At 38.2% G+C, this 18,262-nt stretch overlaps 1 protein-coding gene across 3 annotated transcripts in view; it reads left to right on the forward strand.

Annotated features, from left to right (window-relative positions):
- Window positions 1-206: 206 nt before the first annotated feature.
- Window positions 207-18,262, forward strand: part of SLC12A1 (solute carrier family 12 member 1) — an 85,563-nt gene continuing 67,507 nt past the window's right edge. The window contains exons 1-5 of one of the 3 annotated variants that reach the window (XM_070378519.1): window positions 207-626; window positions 9,073-9,204; window positions 9,360-9,435; window positions 14,569-14,664; window positions 17,544-17,683. In XM_070378519.1, the coding sequence (XP_070234620.1) occupies window positions 207-626; window positions 9,073-9,204; window positions 9,360-9,435; window positions 14,569-14,664; window positions 17,544-17,683 (864 nt within the window). Of the gene's footprint in view, window positions 627-9,072; window positions 9,205-9,359; window positions 9,436-14,568; window positions 14,665-15,206; window positions 15,303-15,823; window positions 15,920-17,543; window positions 17,684-18,262 lie in introns of all 3 variants that reach the window. The other 2 variants (XM_005892141.3, XM_005892142.3) reach the window with 2 other exon arrangements.

The raw sequence follows: 18,262 nt of genomic DNA on the forward strand, positions 1-18,262 counted from the left end.
AATTTTCTCTTTTAATGACAGCTTTGAAGAACATTCTGAAGATTGTATAGGAGACAATATATCAAGAATCTATTTGTTGCCTTGTTCTAGGACAAAAGTCAAGAGCTCCCTAATGTAGCACTTCAGTGTCTGTTTTGGAGAGCAAATCTACACATTTTTTTAAACAACCGTAAAATAGTCAGCTTAGTGAAAAATCTATTTGGAAGATGTCACTGAACAACTCTTCCAATATATTTCTGGATTCCACGCCCAGTAATACCAATCGCTTTCAAGTTAATGTCATAAATGAGAGCCATGAGAGCAGTGCGGCTATGAATGACAATGCTGATCCTCCACATTATGAGGAAACCTCTTTTGGGGATGAAGGTCAGAACAGATTTAGAATCAGCTTTAGGCCTGGGAATCAGGAGTGCTACGACAATTTCCTCCAAACTGGAGAAACGGCTAAAACAGATGCCAGTTTTCACGCTTACGATTCTCACACAAACACATACTACCTACAAACCTTTGGCCACAACACTGTGGATGCTGTGCCCAAGATCGAGTACTATCGCAACACCGGCAGTGTTAGCGGGCCCAAGGTCAACCGACCCAGCCTGCTGGACATTCACGAGCAACTTGCAAAGGTAAGCTTAAGGGTACAGACAAGTATCCTCCTTATTCCTTCAGGTGATTCCCTGCTCCATACGAACCTTATAAATGTAAAAGTGTCCAATGAAGAATTCTATGGCAAGCTGTCCATCTTACTCATACAACTGTTCCTAGTTCCCGATTAACAGAAGATACACAAAAAGTGTTTCACAAACGTTTACTAGCTGGGAAAGAGAACTAAAAAATGAATTCTGAAAGTTAGGCAATATGTGGGATCTTGTTTACAGTTATTGTCTATTCAATTCACACTTGGTTAAGCATGTCAAACTGAATACTAAGCTGGTTTCACATTGGTATTAATGCCTCCACAACAGTTGTTTAAAAAAAAAAAAAAGGAATCACTGGTGCCTGCTGTAGTGAATACTGTGCAAATAGACTTTAGAGCATATGGGTATTTTTTATATTCTTTAAAGAGAGAGAAGACATGTATATGATTCAGCATTTTATCACTTCCTCTTCAAAACCTTGCCCAAGGTTCCTGCAGGCACTTAAGCATATAAAAGTAACTAAATTAAACTTTACTAAAGAAGCAGCAGAAGTGGCTAAACTTTTCATTATTTAAGGAATATGGCCAAGCTGTTAGAAGCATGAGGCAGCACTTTTTCTAATCTTTAGCAAAGCATGTAAGCTTAATAGATTTCTTCTTCTGTAACTTGTTCTAAAATATATCGATGCACTTTATTTTCCTGCTCATCTGGAACATAGTTTGGAATGAATAGCACTCTTTATGTGATATCATTAACTACTATGAAGAATAATTATTTGTCTCATATCTAAATGCACTCTATTTTTGCCTAGGGTTTAAGGTAAGGAGAAAAAAATGGCTGAAACAATTCTTTTCATATTCATTCATTCATTCAACCTTTTTTAAATTAAATGATTGTCTACTCCAGGGATTCTAAGAATACTGCTAATACAATTCTAATAAAGGTGAAAAGCTCCCCTTAGTTTCTGCTCATCTTTCTTACCTCAGGAAAATCCCTCTCTATAACCAATTCCCCTTGGCTGCTCAGGATCCTGGACCCTGGGTCCTAACTCTGGAGACTGAGCAACATGCAGAGAAAGAGCTATGCCCTGTCTCTTTACCCCTCTCCCCACCAGACCGTACTTGTGCGGTGTACTATATTACCAACATTCTGCTAAATGGCTGCTTTACTTATAGACATAAGGTTTAGATCTAATTTGGGATATTTGGTGCTTTAATCAAAAGACATTAGCACTGTAGTGGTTTTGGACAAAATGGCAGCCCTGAGGAAAAACTGTTAAGAAGCCAGGCAATTTGAAGCTCCAATCAGACTAAGGTGTCATTTTCCTTTTCTATGTGAGAGAAGGGGAAAGGAGAAGAAAGAAAAAGGAGAAGGAAAAGAGGGAAAAGAAGGTTGAAAGAAGGGGCACAAGGAGTTTGAGACATGGGAAGTGCAGAAAGAAATTTAGAACATTATAAAGGATTTTGATTTATCCTGAAGAAGTAAAACGAGCAGACTTGAAATTTTATTCCACTGTCCCCTACCTCATTACACATGATAATTTTTAAAGCTGCATACTTTGTTATAATTGGGATCAAAATTTTAATATTCTCACTCCCTTCTCCAACTTACAACAAAAGAAATGAAAATTTTAACTCCTGGGATTCTCCAGGCAAGAATACTGGAGTAGGTTGTCATGCCCTCCTCCAGGGGATCTTCCCAACCCAGTGATTGAACCCAGGTCTCCGACATTGCAGGTGGATTCTTTACCGTCTAAGCCACAGGAGTGGGTAGCCTGTCCGTTCTCCAGGGGGTCTTCCCAACCCAGGAATTGAACCAGGGTCCCCTGCATTGCAGGCAAATTCTTTACAGGCTGATCTACCAAGAAAGCCCCTATTAAAAGCGAAATGGTGTAAATTCACAGTGTTCTTAGGACTGATATTCCATAGAGAGGAAAGTGGCTGATTTATAATTTCCAAAGCCATGGTTTACATAAATATTTATATAAGGGGAGAAAAGCTCTGAGGGCACTATTGTTAGAAAACTGTCTGAATAACTGAACAGGAGAAATGTCACAGCTGCATTTGACAGTTTTGATGACTGTCTGAAATATTATTTTTGAAAAGATGAGACTAAGGGCTTTAACTTGTAGTATTTTTCCTCAGATATGAAGGAATGGCAAATTAAATACTTTAAAAATTAGATTTAGTCTCAATGCCCTGAATAATCATTCTGAACCAGTATAGTTATTCTTTTTGTGAACTTGATCCTCATCTAAGGTGAGTGCTCAGTTGCTTCAGTCCTGTCTGACGATTTGCAACTCTATGCACAGAAGCCCGCCAGGCTTCTCTGTCCATGGGATTCTCCAGACAAGAATACTGGAGTGGGCTGCCATTTCCTCCTCCAGGAGATCTTCTTGACCCAGGGATCAAATCCACATCTCCTGTGTCTCCTGCATTGCAAGTCAATTTTTACCACTAAGCCATTGCTGAAGACCCTCATCTAGGGGACTTCAGTTTGATTAAATCATGAAGAACTATGCACATAACCAAATTGGAAGCAGAATCTGAATATAATCAGCAAATCTACAATGGGTACATTCACACAGCAAGGGCCATTCTGGTGTTGCTGAACTTGTGAACACCTGTTCCATGTGTTCCACTTCTGTGCTGTCCTTCAGACATTAACAGTCTGGGCCTTCTTCAATTCATTTCCTCCTTGCTAGTGAATTTGATTCTGCTATTCCCCCTGCTTTCCTCCCACCTCCCAAATAAAACATGAAGACTTGCAGTATAAAGTAAATATGCTGTCACCTTCTCGTGGTCCTTGACAACTTTATGGTAGTTCTTCAAATCACAAATAGAAATGATCACTAGAACAAATGTTATATAAATATACTCAGATGTGTCACTGATTTTGTATGCAAAAAATAACTTTTAGTGTTTACTTAAATAATTTAAAAGTAGAAAGTAACTGACATAGTATAAGTTAAGAGAGATTTTTTTGATCCCTAATCATGCTTTTAAAAGCCATATAGGAATGGTACATTCATACTAAATGGCAGAACATACTTAGTCAGAAATCAGTTGGATTTTGTACAAATCCTGATTATAGCTTCCAAGCTGGAAAAAAATTACATAATAAGCTTGTCCTAGTAGGTAAAATGAAAAATAGGCTTGAAAGACATTATTTTAAGTCTCTATCTTAAATAGAACTCCAGGAGTGATAGATATTGACAGAAATTGTAATCCCAATGATTTGATATCATAGTGCAGAAATCCTTTTCATTTTCTGTGTAGTAAAGAGCTAAATGCCTATACTGATGGCCATGAATTAGACTTCTGAAAACTCTGGTTAAAAGTAGAGAAAAATTACTTCATCCCTTACTCACAGTACTGTACAAGTTGTTGTTGTTCAGTCGCTAAGTTGTGTCTGACTCTTTGAGACCCCTGAACTGTAGCACACCAGGCTCTTCTGTCCTCCCCTGTCTCCCCAAGTTTGCTCAAACTTATGTCCACTGAGTTGGTGATGTTATCCAAGCAGCTTATCCTCTACCACCCCCCTTCTCCTTTGCCTACAAGTTATATAATAACAATTGATTTTGCAGGATGCTTATAAATATTACAGTTTATATGCAGACAAAGTCTAGCACACTGCTTATAATGAGTACAAACTTAGTAAATGATTATTAATGATGGTCATGGTAATTTTTATACCAGATAATTTTTAAGTTTTATTTAAAAAGTAAAATGCGCACTGAAAAACATTTAATAAATATTAAAAGTATATATACTGATTTTTCTTCTTTGATAATAGCTAGAAAGCCATTTGTCATTTTTTGGAGGTCTGAAAAAATCATGTATTTTATACTAAATAAAATAATTCAATCTTTAATCATCTATAAAAATCTAGTAGCAATTTACTTAAACCACATGTGATTGAATCTTTACTAGTTTATCAATATTGGAGGGGGGAAAGTCTTTTATCAAATGGTCTTTCTTTCTTTCTTTCTTTCTTCCCTTTACCTTTTCTGAATACTTAACACACAGGTAAAACTCTTGGTAAATAAATAATCATTCCCTAAAGCTGTGTAATTTAAAATGCATTTATTAAAGGTTGTGGGTCATCATTTACGGTAATGGAGTGTGAACAAACAAATTAATTCAAAGTATGGAGGAAAAAACTGGTTTCAGGCAGCAATCATAAAACTTTGAGTCTTTGAGACTTTGGTCCCAAGAACGTGCACCAGCCAGGAGTCTGCCAGCCCGCTATTATAGCTCACAGCCATGAAGTCCTACAAATCCTCGAACTGAAGTGCTATTCCATACTTTGATGATAAGTTAATTTATAATTGCCGTTTGGCCTTACAAAGGAGGCATTTATTAAAGAGTGAAACCAGGTTTTGCTCTGCCATGTTAGAAGACGAAGACGGCAAACAGAAAAATGATTTTGCCTTAGAGTAAACTACTTCAAAGTAAGATTTTTAGAAAACCCATTGGATTTAACCTCATTGGCAGTATCCAGGAAAGGTTAAATAACTTGCTGGAGGACAAGCACTGAATTAATTGTGTAGCCAAACTAGATTCTGAGTCTCCCAGTTTGTATGGGACAAAGATTTTTCAGTTTCCGCATGACAGCAAGGAATGGAAATGGATTCTACTTAAGAATTTGCTGTCAGACCTTTATTATCCATGGAATAAATATACATTCAAGGGATTTTTTCCCACTGTGGTATAAGTATATTTAAAACTTTGAGACTCTAGCAGGTAGAACATACCTAAGAGAGAGTTATAGATCCTACAGTGACCCAAATTTCGAATAACTTAGAAGATAACTGCTTACTAATTTTTTTATATAATTATTTCCTTGACATGACTTCATAGAATATTATTTTTGTTGCACATTGTAATGTCCTAGTGATAAATTGAAGAACTGTTAAACTGTGACCAGAAGGGCATCCATCAGATAAAAATGTTCGTTTAAGAAGAAATTTTAGATATTTTATTTACACTTTAGCCTACTTTGTAAATGCCTTTTTTCTTTTTTTTTTAACAATAATTGGTAGTCTAATCCAGATCTAAGGGTCAGAGTTACCATTAGAATTCATAGAAGAGCAGAGCAATTTCCTGGACCAAACCCTCAAGTTCAAGTTTAATCAGGAAACATGGATTTTAGTCCCAAGATTGCCTTTAAAAAGTGAGTGACTAAGGTTCTGTCTCATGGGCTCCCTAATTAACCCAGAAAAAGGAAATTGCTTTCTCCCTGACTGAGTAGCTGCTGATGGTCTGGCCATGGGATCTTATTAACTAGGATATTGACAATTTTGAAAGTTTTCTCATATCAAGTCAAATAAATGAATCTCCTAACCAAATAATCTCTTCAACATTCATGAATATTTTAACACATTCCTCAAGTCCTCACTCTCATTGATTTTTCCAGTTACACAAAATAAAATTTACATTTGACCTACTCAGCTGCCTTACAAGTGTAGAATCCTTTCAAAAAAAAAATAGAATTTTTAATTGACTGGAGAACAACTTCAAGTATTTCATCCATCTGAAATTGACTGTGTTGTATAGACATGTGAGATCCAATATAATAGCTCTAGCCACATGCGGCTATTGAGCACTTGAAAAGTGGTTAGCACAAACTGAGATGTGCTATCATTGTGAAATACACACTGGATTCAGAGACATGGTATGGAAAAAAATAATATAAAATATTTTGTTAATATTTTTATAATGATTAGTGCTGAAATGATAGTATTTTATACAGATCTATTAAGTACAGTATATTATTAAGACATTCTGTGGTTGAGCTCTCTCCTATAAGATGGGGTGCCCTTACTGCTAATGAATATCTATATTGCCGATATGGAACATAAAATATTCTACAAAAATTAAATATATTTTTTAATGTAAGGATCCATATCTGAACCCAAATTACTTTACTAAATTCTTTTTTTAACTTTTTTTTGAACTAGCTACTAAAATTTTTTTAATTACATGCATGTCTTACATTTGTGGTTGATATAGATCACCAATTTCTGCCCAGCTCAGCCTGTTTCTATGGCCTTTGTTTATCCATACTTTATACTGATATGAGTATATAGTGTCAGTTTCAATTATTTGTTAAGTAGGGATTGAGTATGCTCAAAATGAGAATATTTCTCAAATAATTCAGAAATAATTTTAACTATCACTTTCAGTTTTTTCTAATGCTGTCAGAAAAGAATAAGATAATCTTACTTGTGAAACATTCCCTTTCTATCTCTTATTTAATGTGGCCTGCACAGAGGAAATAGTGAGAAATGGAATACCCAATAGGGAAAGAAGAAAAAAGAAACAAGAGGCAAGAATGGATAAGAGATGAGTTTCTCTGCTCTTAAGTGGTAGAGATTGGGTAGCCTTCAAGTCCACTTTATGGATTCAGTACTGTTTATCAATGGCCTGCTCTATGGCAGGTCCTTGATTTGGATTAAGAAGTAACTCACATCTCCTCCAGTTCAGTTCACATACAATAACTCCTATCACGTATTACATTGGTTATCAAAGTGGCATAATAGTGTCATGAAAAAAGTCTTATAGAGAACAAAATTGGGAGAAATCCTTGCTTAAAGGACTTCTAGAAAGAGACAAAAGGTCAAAATCACTTGATTAAACAGCCCAGATTAGGGTCATCTTACAGTGGGTATTGGAGAAGGCAATGGCAACCCACTCCAGTACTCTTGCCTGGAAAATCCCATGGATGGAGGAGCTGCTAATGGTATGTCCTAAGTCACTTCAGCGGTGTCCAACTCTTTGCAACCCTATGGACTGCCGCCCATCAGGCTCCTCTGTCCATGGGAGTCTCCAGGCAAGAATACTGGAGTGTGTTGCCATGTCCTCCTCCAGGGGACTTTCCCATGCTAATGGTACTGCTGCTGCTGCTGCTAACTTGCTTCAGTCATGTCCGACTCTGTGCGATCCCATAGACGGCAGCCCACCAGGCTCCCCCATCCCTGGGATTCTCCAGGCAAGAACACTGGAGTGGGTTGCCATTTCCTTCTCCAATGCATGAAAGTGAAAAGTGAAAGTGAAGTCACTCAGTCATGTCTGACTCTTAGCGACCCCATGGACTGCAGCCTACCAGGCTCCTCTGTCCATGGGATTTCCCAGGCAAGAGTACTAGAGTGGGTGCCATTGCCTTCTAAAGCCCAAAGAAGCAAGAACCCTTGAGCATGGCAAGAACAAGAGCTTCAGTTGTTCCCAAATAAAGTCCTTATAAAGTTGTTCTTTAATACCATAATCAACTGCTGAATCTAAAAGTCTTCCCTAATAATTTCAAAATCCTTACTGGGGAAGATTGCTTTTGGGGAGCTCAGTCGGTGAAGTGCTAGACAGGCTAAATTAAGTGGGCACACCGAAATTATTCAGCCAAATCTAAAAGAAAGGCTAGGAAGTTGTTCTTAACTTAAAAGAAACATAGCTATTTCCTTCTCGAAACTATTCAACTGACAGGGAAGATCTTTTTTCAAAATTAGGCCACAGTGGGGGAAAAAAAAGTAAGTAAAGGTTCTGATCTTTTTTTATAGGACTTACTACTACTTATTTCTACTAGTTTTCTAGAAGTCAGTAGGGAGACTTCTCACCTTCTGTACAATACTATTGCCAACAATTCTCAGGCAAAGGTATATCAAATCTGGAAGAAAATTCCCCTACAGGAGTAGCATTTTTGTAGTCATACACTTTTTGCACCTTTGAAGAAAACTCTAAACCTAAAAAAAAAAAAAAAAAAAGACAAAACACTTCTATGTGTTTCTTTATTGAATCTTCTTAAAGATATTCTGACATGAGTGGAGAATTTTTGTTATCATTATTTCAGATGGATAAAATGAAGCCCAGGGAGGTTAATGGAAAGAAGGCCAAACATTGCATTAGTAAGGAATGTTAACTTTTGTCTTACTTCGCCTCATAAAAGACTCATTCACTTTTTTTTTGCATTTTTTGCCCACACCCCACAGTATGTGGGGTCTTAGTTTCCCAGCCAGGGATCAAAACTGTGCCTCCTGCATTGGAAGTACGGAGTCCTAACCATTGTGCCACCAGCAAAGTCCCCACCCCTCATTCACTCTTGATAAATCTTTCTTTCCTGCCTGGCACCCCCTCTTCCTTCTTTCCATATTTTTGTATTCGAAATCTGTCCAACTCTGATCATTCTCCCTAAGGTAATATTCTCACCAGTAGAAGAACTGCCCAGTTTCCTTTACCACCCTTGCAGTCTCAGTGGTGCCTAAAATCACCCGCAGAACGAACACATCATCTCCCGGGGCAAAAAATAATCATATTATTAAAATGACTAGAACGTTTCCTTTTTTGACACACGCTTTATGTCAACTATTTTGATTTGCCTTTGGAAGTTTTCTGGAACTGCGTGTTGACCAGATATCATGTTTTCGCTGTCCGTAAAAATGTAGAATGTATCAGTGGCCCCAGGTTCAGCTGATGTGGTTGCTAACGGTGAAGGGACACCTGGAGATGAACAAGCTGAAAACAAGGGAGAAGATCAAGCTGGCGCTGTGAAGTTTGGATGGGTGAAAGGTGTGCTGGTAAGAAACTTCCTCTATTTACAAATGAAAGCTGTCTGTTCAATGTCCTACTGGATTACGTGCTAACAAGGCCTGAAAACAAGAGTCGCAGTGATGCCTGGGTGTTGTCCCACTGTCACGTCTCACGCCCTTTTTCATGCTCCTTCAACCCACAGGTACGATGTATGCTGAATATCTGGGGTGTCATGCTCTTCATTCGCCTCTCCTGGATTGTTGGAGAAGCTGGAATCGGTAAGCACTCCCCCCACCACCCACGACATACTTTTCAATGTAAATTAAAAACTCAGCAAGCAACTGGTTTTCACCTTTAATGCTGAATGTGAGATGAAGGTCACAGAATTAATCTACACTTGGGCTCTTTGACTTTGCCTCTCTGTCAATGTTTGTCAGGGAGGAAAGGTAAAGGGTTAACCTCTGGGAGACTGGAATTTTCCAGCTTGCCAGCCAGATAAATGCTCAAGTAAATATTTCATCTTTTCATAGAGTTTTAGGTGTACAGGCATATAGAGATTCATCCGTTTTAAATAATATATTCATGTTTGGCGACATACCAGCATTCATCAGAGTATCCCCCTTTATGATTATTGGCAAAACTTCCCTGGACAAAAATACCTTGTAGGAAAACTGGGGAAAATGTGACTTGACTAATAAAAATGCTGAATTTCCAAAAAAAAAGGAATTGTGTTACTTGCAGGTACAAGCAGTAAGAAAACAAAGGTTAAAGAAGTATTCCCAGATAGAAGTTTAAATAATAGATAATAAAATAAATAAGATAATAACTATTGCTAATTTTTCTAAATGGAAAGAGTATGATGTTGAAATGATTTTGAGTGCTTAATGTTTTTAGATATTATATTCCATTTAAAGTACTGTTTTTGATGGAAAATATTTTTATTGAGACTATATTACTTAAATTTATATGAAAATTTATTTGAATATTATTGAAGTTTCTGATTCAATGTGACAAAAATTAATGGTGTTCTCTATATATGGAAAATACATTATATATTCACTTTGGGGGGTGCATAGCTAAAAATCATGAGTATCAATAAAATGGAAGTTCAGATGTGCTTTCAGATTCTACTCCAAAATGTGTCTCAATTCACATAAAAAAGGTACTTGGTCATTATTTACTGCCTTCACTCCTCAAAACAGATTCAGAATCACCAGAAACTTAACATGAGAAAGAAAGAGTTGGAACCAGTTCCCATAGTTTTTCCTTATTGCATGTTTGGCAAGTGCTGGGTGCCTGACAAAAGGCTGCTTGCTGGCTTTATGATGCATATCAAATGAACACTTACAGCCTCAGGTCCAAAATAAGTCTATGCTGTTCCATGGAAAATCTGCATCTTAATATTGCCAAGTTGTTGCTCCAGGGTTTCATGCAAAATTAGTTTTTTTAAGGGCAGTTTAGTAACTTATTGAGATCATCAGGAAACAATTTGTTTGGAGGTGTGAGTGTGGCCCAGGGCAAGAGTGATTGTTTTGAATGCAGTTTATTTGAAACCCATATGTTTGGGCAATAATCTGAACTTTAATCAGATCTCACATTATTCTTCCCAGTCAATCCAGCTTCATGATTATCGCAAAATTGCAGAATATGAAGAATTTTATCTTGTGCTAAACTGTGTATTATACTTTCAGATATCAATATTGTTTCAATAAAGATCTTTTGTTTAAGTAGTCAAGTCTAACTTCAGAAGAGAGTAGAGTTCTACCTAAATGGATGTCCAGTGGGTTTTTCCATAAATGGAGGTTTTTGGTTTTTCTTTACTCTGAGAAAATAGACTTTAGTGAGTAGTAGAAACTTAACTATCAACCTTACTCAGTTTTACTTGACTTTGCTACGGTCTTAAAACTGAATGAGTTGATTAAATCACTGTCTGGGTCCCATTTGTGTTCTTTTTATTGGGAAAGAAAACAAACGAGTCCGTACTCCCTTCTTGCTTTAAGAGGAGCTTGGGGAAGAAATCTGAATACACTTTCAAGCTCAGACTCTGGAAACAAAGTCAGAATGAAGCTGTAGCCAGGAGTAATGGCAGCTATAGTCCTTGGGTAACCATTCTGGGGCCATAAGTTTTGGCTGCCTTGTCCCCAAAAGTATACGCTAGAATGAGCTGATAATGCCATCTACTTGTTCTCTGTCTTGACCACTTTGGCTGGGGCATGTAGTATCCAATAAACTTAACCATCGAGTAAGGAAGAAGGGTGTGAAAAGCAGATGAGACTGAAGCAAGTCATTTATATTCTGTGTATTTCACTTTTTCGTCTAAAAATTAGGGAGCTGGATTAATTGTTTCCCAATCAATTCTTTGAAGATAAAGCCTAAGAATCTTCCTTAACAGGCAGACACAAATTGAGATAGGCTGAGGATAGCTCAATAATCTTCAGACTGAAGGGTGCATAAGAATTACCTGGGAAGTTAGTTACAACACTGCAGAGTCCTGGGATTCACTTGGAAAGTCAGTGAGTCTGGGCATTTTAAATATGCACCGCAGGCATTTCCTGAAGCAGGTGGTTCAAGGACCCAAGTTTGAGGATGAACCTGATGTTTTCTAAGTTGCTTTTACCCTGGGATTTTATATTTGATTGTGAGATGGATGCAAATCCCTTGCTGTTTAATTCTAAGTAGTTTACAGAATTATACACAATGCAAAAGGATAAATTAAGAATTGTTCAGAAATAAAGGCAAAGTGAATATAAAGGTAGGAAAATACTAAAAGTCGGACTAGTTTTAATATCATGAAATGCAAGCTATATGATTCAGTCCAGTTGCTGGGGTAAGCTAAACATTTGCTATGAAACAACATCAAGAGTTAATGAGCAAAAAAATAAAAGGAAACCATCTTTAGTGGCACACAGACCTGAAACTGCACAGCGATATAGAAGCAATGCTCATCACAGGATCCCTGTAAAAGATACACAGAATTTAGTGCAATCATTTCTTACAACACCAAGTGTTTAAGATAAACTCTAGGGGCCAAACCAATAGTCTAAAGTTTGCATCTCATGCCCAACTTAGCCTCTCCCTACTGCACTTTAAACTGTAAAAGAGCCTAGAAACTTCAGCTAGAACCAGTATATAACTGAAGGTGTCAAAAGAGCCAGCTTCCAATACTTCATTCCCATTTTTGTTCTTAACCTCCCTCCATGTCCCCTATGTCTAGGGCATGGCCAGAAAGATCACAGCCCCTTAGCTGACTGCCCCTCTTACATCCTTGGAACAAAAGAGCCTACCAACAACAATTACGAAGCATTCACTTTATGTCAGGGAACAGACCAAACAGGCGCAGGCAAGCACATTCTGGCTGCAGCCAGCATGATTTCAGTGCCTGTGAGCCTATAATTTCTCCCTGAATTTAAGGTTGATCTCCTGGCTCAGCAGTAAAGAATCCACCTGCAATGCAGGATGATGCAGAAGAAGCGGGTTCAATCCCTGAGTCAGGAAGATCCACTGGAGGAGGGCATGGCAACCCACTCCCGTATTCTTGCCTAGAAAATCCCATGGTCAGAGGAGCCTGGCAGGCTACAGTCCATGATGCTGCAAAGGAGTTGGACATGACTGATAGTTTCTACGGGACTGGTCCATTGAGAAAGGTAATGGAGGGATGAAAGTGAAAGTGGCTCAGTCCTGTCTGACTCTTTGCAACCCCATGGACTATACAGTCCATGGAATTCTCCAGGCCAGAACACTGGAGTGGGTAGCCTTTCCCTTCTCCAGGGGATCTTCCCAACCCAGGGATCAAACCCAGGTCTCCCACATTGCAGACGGATTCTTTACCAGCTGAGCCACAAGGGAAGCCCAAGAATACTGGAATGGGTAGCCTATCCCTTCTCCAGGGGATCTTCCCAACTCAGGAATTGAACCAGGGTCCCCTGCATTGCAGGTGGATTCTTTACCAACTGTGCTATGAGGGAAGCCTTCAATGAAGGGGAAGAAGTTACAATTTTCCCTCTACTCATCTTAGGCTCATTGGCTAGTGCCCTGTAAATTAGACTGACAACATACGGATTAATAAGAGAAAAATAATCAGAAGTTTATTAACATGGTTATCCATTGTGCCTATAAATGGGAATCCTCAGTGATGAGTAACTCAAAGGGGTGGTTAGAATTTGGTCTTATACAAGCATCTGAGCAAAAGAACAACACATTTTTAGAGAAATAACGAGACAAAGGGAAAGACTGACTGTCTAGAGTGGCACATTGTGGAAAGGCAAATACGGGGGAGAACTAGTGGAAGATAAGGCCCAGTTAGTAAAGTCTATGTAGATTCCTCTAGGACCATTTCCAGCTGTCTCCAGTCTCTAGCTGATAACTATACCCAGGAGAAAGGGAAAAGGAGACACCTTTACAAATTTATGTCCTGCCTTTAGGCAAATAAGGGGAGATATCTGCTTCTTTTCAGTTGTCTTTAGCTCAGAGTAATCCTTATGCTAACACGGCAAATTTGGCAACAGCATATTCTGCTGTCCTTCAGTGTCCTGGCTGTGAATTCCCTGAAACAGAGAACAGCCTTGCCTTCCTCTGAATTCTGGTCTATTTTCTCCCTCTCACAGTAAATGATTCTGCACCATAAGATCCTTGAGGGCAGCTTTTTTTCATTTTTATTTTTCACTGCATTTCACATACTGTCTAACACAGCTGGATATATACTTGGCTTTTAATAAACAGTAACTGCTATGACTGCTGTGGATATGATTAAAAAGCAGCACCTTTGATTATGTACTGTGTTGTATGCACTATGCGATTTTACACATGCATTCTGCCTTTACACGTGCCGCTGCTTTCTTCATACATGGCCACTTTACACACGTTCTTTCTAATTTCATTGCCATCTCTGGCTCAGAAAATAGGTAACTTATCAGAGTTCACATAGCCAATAAGTAAATGCAGTTTGATTTGATTCTTTCTACTTTATTCATCTGCCAGATGAACAATTTTCTACACTATTAATATATATGATTTTCCACTCCTACACAATCAAATATACATAAAAAGATAGTTGAACATTTACCCTGTACTAATAATATTAAGAGCTTGGGATTGTTCAGACCAATTATTATGTTTCTGAGTATCTAGAACTTCATAAATAGTGAGGTTCACATTAAATTTTGACCAGCCATAGTTGCTTAGTTAGGTGCAACTTTGTACTGCACATCTTAGGACTTGTGTTTCTTGGATCTGTGCTACCATGGGCAGAAAACTTAAAACCTGAGCGTTTCCTCTGTGGTGGCTTCCAGACCAACTTTTTAAACTCAGATGTGATCCTTTGGTGTTCACTCTAGACTTGCTGACTTTTTGTAAACAATCTAAGTGGATTATTCCACCATTTAATTGCCTTTGTTTTTCCTTTCTCAACTGAGGTCTTGGTGTGATTATCATCGGCTTAGCCGTGACAGTGACTGGTATCACTGGTTTATCCACCTCTGCTATTGCTACAAATGGAAATGTCAGAGGAGGTAATTAAACTTGTGACCTGCAAGATCATTTGTAAGGTAAAGGCAACACAGGCTCAAAGAGTTCACCACTGACATTTCTGAAGTGTTTTCAAAGGTAATCCAAGTTGGTTCCATTTTTTTCCTTTTTTTACCCTGCCAGGCAAGAGAGATGCAAGAAAAATGGAGAAGGATTTAACCTTTGTCAAAACCCCAGCTTTCTCATTCAGGTTCCTCTCAAGCAAAAGAGAAGGTCAAATGTTATGTTTTCTCTTTTCACAGCCAGGGTAACTTCTCTCCCAGGACACCAGCATAAGTCAACTTTTTCTTTCCAGGGCCGCAGTTTAGATTGTTTACTTTTGGAGACCATCCTTCATCATAATGAGCAGTTCTCTGACTTGATCTTTATACCAGGCAAACCAGTTTCTCTTTAGCGAGAAGGAACTCCACTGGGGCCCAAAGGCTTGGATGTGAAAACTGAAATTCAAAGCAGTATAGTTTGCAGCAATAGGGAATCCAAGGAAGAAGAGTAAAATGTGATATCTTCTGTCTTTCATTGCTAACAGGTCTTGGAGTTCTCATAATTCTTCTTTCCACCATGGTCACTTCTATTACTGGGTTGTCAACTTCTGCAATAGCAACTAACGGGTTTGTTCGTGGAGGTAAAATTTCTAAGATATCTAAATATTCTCAACGCTTGCTACGGGTAGGCAAAAACTTTTTATTATACTTTACTTCTTTTTGGTGGGAACAAGAAAGTAGCTTGATGTTCTTGAAGTTGGACCCAGAAGAAAACATAAGGTACTGTCCATATAGCCCCCGTCTACTCTGGTCAGCTATGGTCTATTGTCTAACGGTCCTCTCTGGCACATTGCAGGTCATGGAGTCCATATGCACAAACTCCTTGGGTAAATGCTTTACTTTTCAGGCTACTGCACAACTCCAGCTGGTGTTTCTTGAAAACCGATTCCTCAACACAGCTTCGGTTTTAAAGTTTAGTACATTTCAGGTACCTTCTAGACCTTCCTATACCTGGATGCAATGGGATCTTTTAGAACATTTCAGGTTTTTCATGGGGAGACAGATCATTCCTTGACAAGGTTCAAACTGCTGCCTCCTGAAGTACTTACTGGTGACTTCTTGAAGTCCTGGAGCCAAACACCTTTCTTGGGGGATTTTTCAGGTCTTGGAGTCATCATCATCGGCCTGAGTGTGGTAGTGACAACACTTACAGGTATTTCTATGTCCGCTATTTGCACAAATGGAGTGGTAAGAGGAGGTAAGCCAATCCATGCACTTGTGACTATAAGCTTTGATTATGTAGTGATGTCTAGGGTTGTTTTAATGTTGGAAGTAAAATTTGTACGTTGATAATTAGTTCCCAAAGGATTCAAACAAAACAAAATAATCCAAAATTTAAATAGCAAGGCCTGATTCTTTTCACCTAAAATTAAGAGATCTCCAGAAAAGATTTTTTGGGCCGACTTCCTGTGATTGATCATGTTTGTAAAGCAGAGAATGACCAGGTGTCTAGAAAGAAAGCATGTGTTAAAGTGAAATAAATGGTTTCTTTGTGCCTTGGATGAGGCCCGCTGGCTCTTCCCCAGGCCCTCTTAGAAGGGGTCTTCTTGAGCATCCCAGCTGACACGCCTGACACTTCTCATTCAGTGAGCCCTCAGAGTTCACCCCAACGCTATGCTGCCAATGGCCAACAGGCTTCAGAAGATTCTCAAAAAGAAAATAAAACAAAGGGTTACTTTCAAATCATCCAGGAACATATGGGCCTGGGCTGGGAATGAGTGAGTAAAGTTTGTCATTGTTCTTCAAACTTCCTTTCTTCCTCGACCAAGTCTAGTAATTGGCTGCTAATGTACTTAATGTAATCAGGACAATGGAAATAATGAGGATTTGCCCAACCCAAATAAAAATTTACATTTTTAGAGAAGGTGTTGCCCCTTCACCCAAAGGAGTTACTAGAGAGGAAACAGTGAAAAGGCGTCAGTGAGAGAGAGTTTTGATTGTAGGTCTGTGTGTTCAGTGTCATTCTTTTACCAATAGTTCAGGACAGGAAGTTATGAACTCACACGGTCTGTGATAACATCCAGTCACCTAGGCCTTTCAACAACTATTTATTTTTGCCTTCAGAACTCAGAACTTTCTTTCAGAACTCTCAAGGTGATTAGCCATTCTGGCTCAGTCTTTCTCATACCCAGAAGGACACAGCCATGTGTAGAACTTCCTTTTCAAAGTCCAAGAGAGAAGCAATCATCCTAAGTTCTCTGCATGTTACTTCCCACTTGCCAACCCCATTCACATATGGGTATTTGGGGACAACCATGCTTTCTTGAGCTAAAATCGTCAAAACTAAGTCTGATGTATAAAGTGGATAATACATAGCACTATATAGTTATCAATTTTGATGTAATAAATATACACCAAAAATTATACCAGAAATGAAGCTTGAATGACACTGATAAACTTTACCTACTTCATTTTCTGCCTGTGCCTGCCCGTTTCTGGAAATTTCAGATATGAAATTATTAATCTGAACTCTCCAATGAAGTTAGAGACAAATAATTTTATATTTTCAAAAGACAAAGAATTTGAAAGAAAATTTTGCTATATTCTTATTTGTAGCATTTGTGTACTATGGGTTTTGATAGATTTTATTTAGTCAAGATAGTTCTATTGTAGATTATACACAGAATTCAAAGAAGGGCTAAGTTACTCATTAAGTTGACACAAGATTTCTAAAATTACTAGGATTTGTAATATTTTTATTAAAATAAAAAATTAGAATAGTTAGTATTTTAAATGTTCTCAGACAGTCAAAATTATTTGGTCATATAAACTAAATCCTTTAGCAGTTCGTCAGTATAAAACATGTTCATTTCTTGTTTCAGGTGGGGCCTACTATCTTATTTCCAGAAGCTTAGGGCCTGAGTTCGGTGGATCTATAGGCTTGATCTTTGCTTTTGCCAATGCAGTGGCTGTTGCTATGTATGTGGTGGGATTTGCTGAGACTGTGGTAGATCTTCTTAAGGTAATTAAAAGCTTTTGTTCTTTTCATCTAAGCAAGATATTTCAGTTTAATTTGCTTTTCCAGGGCACCAGAGGATATCATTATGGCAAGATGAGAGGAAACAGATTTATTGTGCAGAATGTGGAAGCTGAATATAGTTGGCATCAGAACTTCTTAGAGTCCTGGCTCTCACACTTAACAGCTGACAGATTTTGGACCAGCCCTTTTGTTCATCTGGACCTTGCTTTTCAAATCCATAATATGGGTTAATAATATTGTCCTATGTCTTTCATATAAATGTGATACAGATCAACTGAAATAATCGACATGAAATACAGGGTAAAACATGAAAGAAAAGATAAACAATGAGCATTATTGTCAGCATCAATATTACTATTATGGTTACAGATGTCCAAAGGGAAAGAAAGTTCAAACATCAGGACTCACTGTAGGAAACTGGGCATTTTTTAGCACAGGTGCTCCATCTGGATGGTATGTATGTGAGCACATTAATTAACTAGTATATGAGCTAGCTTCCAGTCCTCCTTCTGTGGGAGTGATAGCGGATACTGAATTCAATAGGTAATAGTACTTCTATTT

The sequence above is a fragment of the Bos mutus genome, chromosome 10 (genome assembly GCF_027580195.1).
Source record: "Bos mutus isolate GX-2022 chromosome 10, NWIPB_WYAK_1.1, whole genome shotgun sequence".
NCBI lineage: Eukaryota > Metazoa > Chordata > Mammalia > Artiodactyla > Bovidae > Bos > Bos mutus.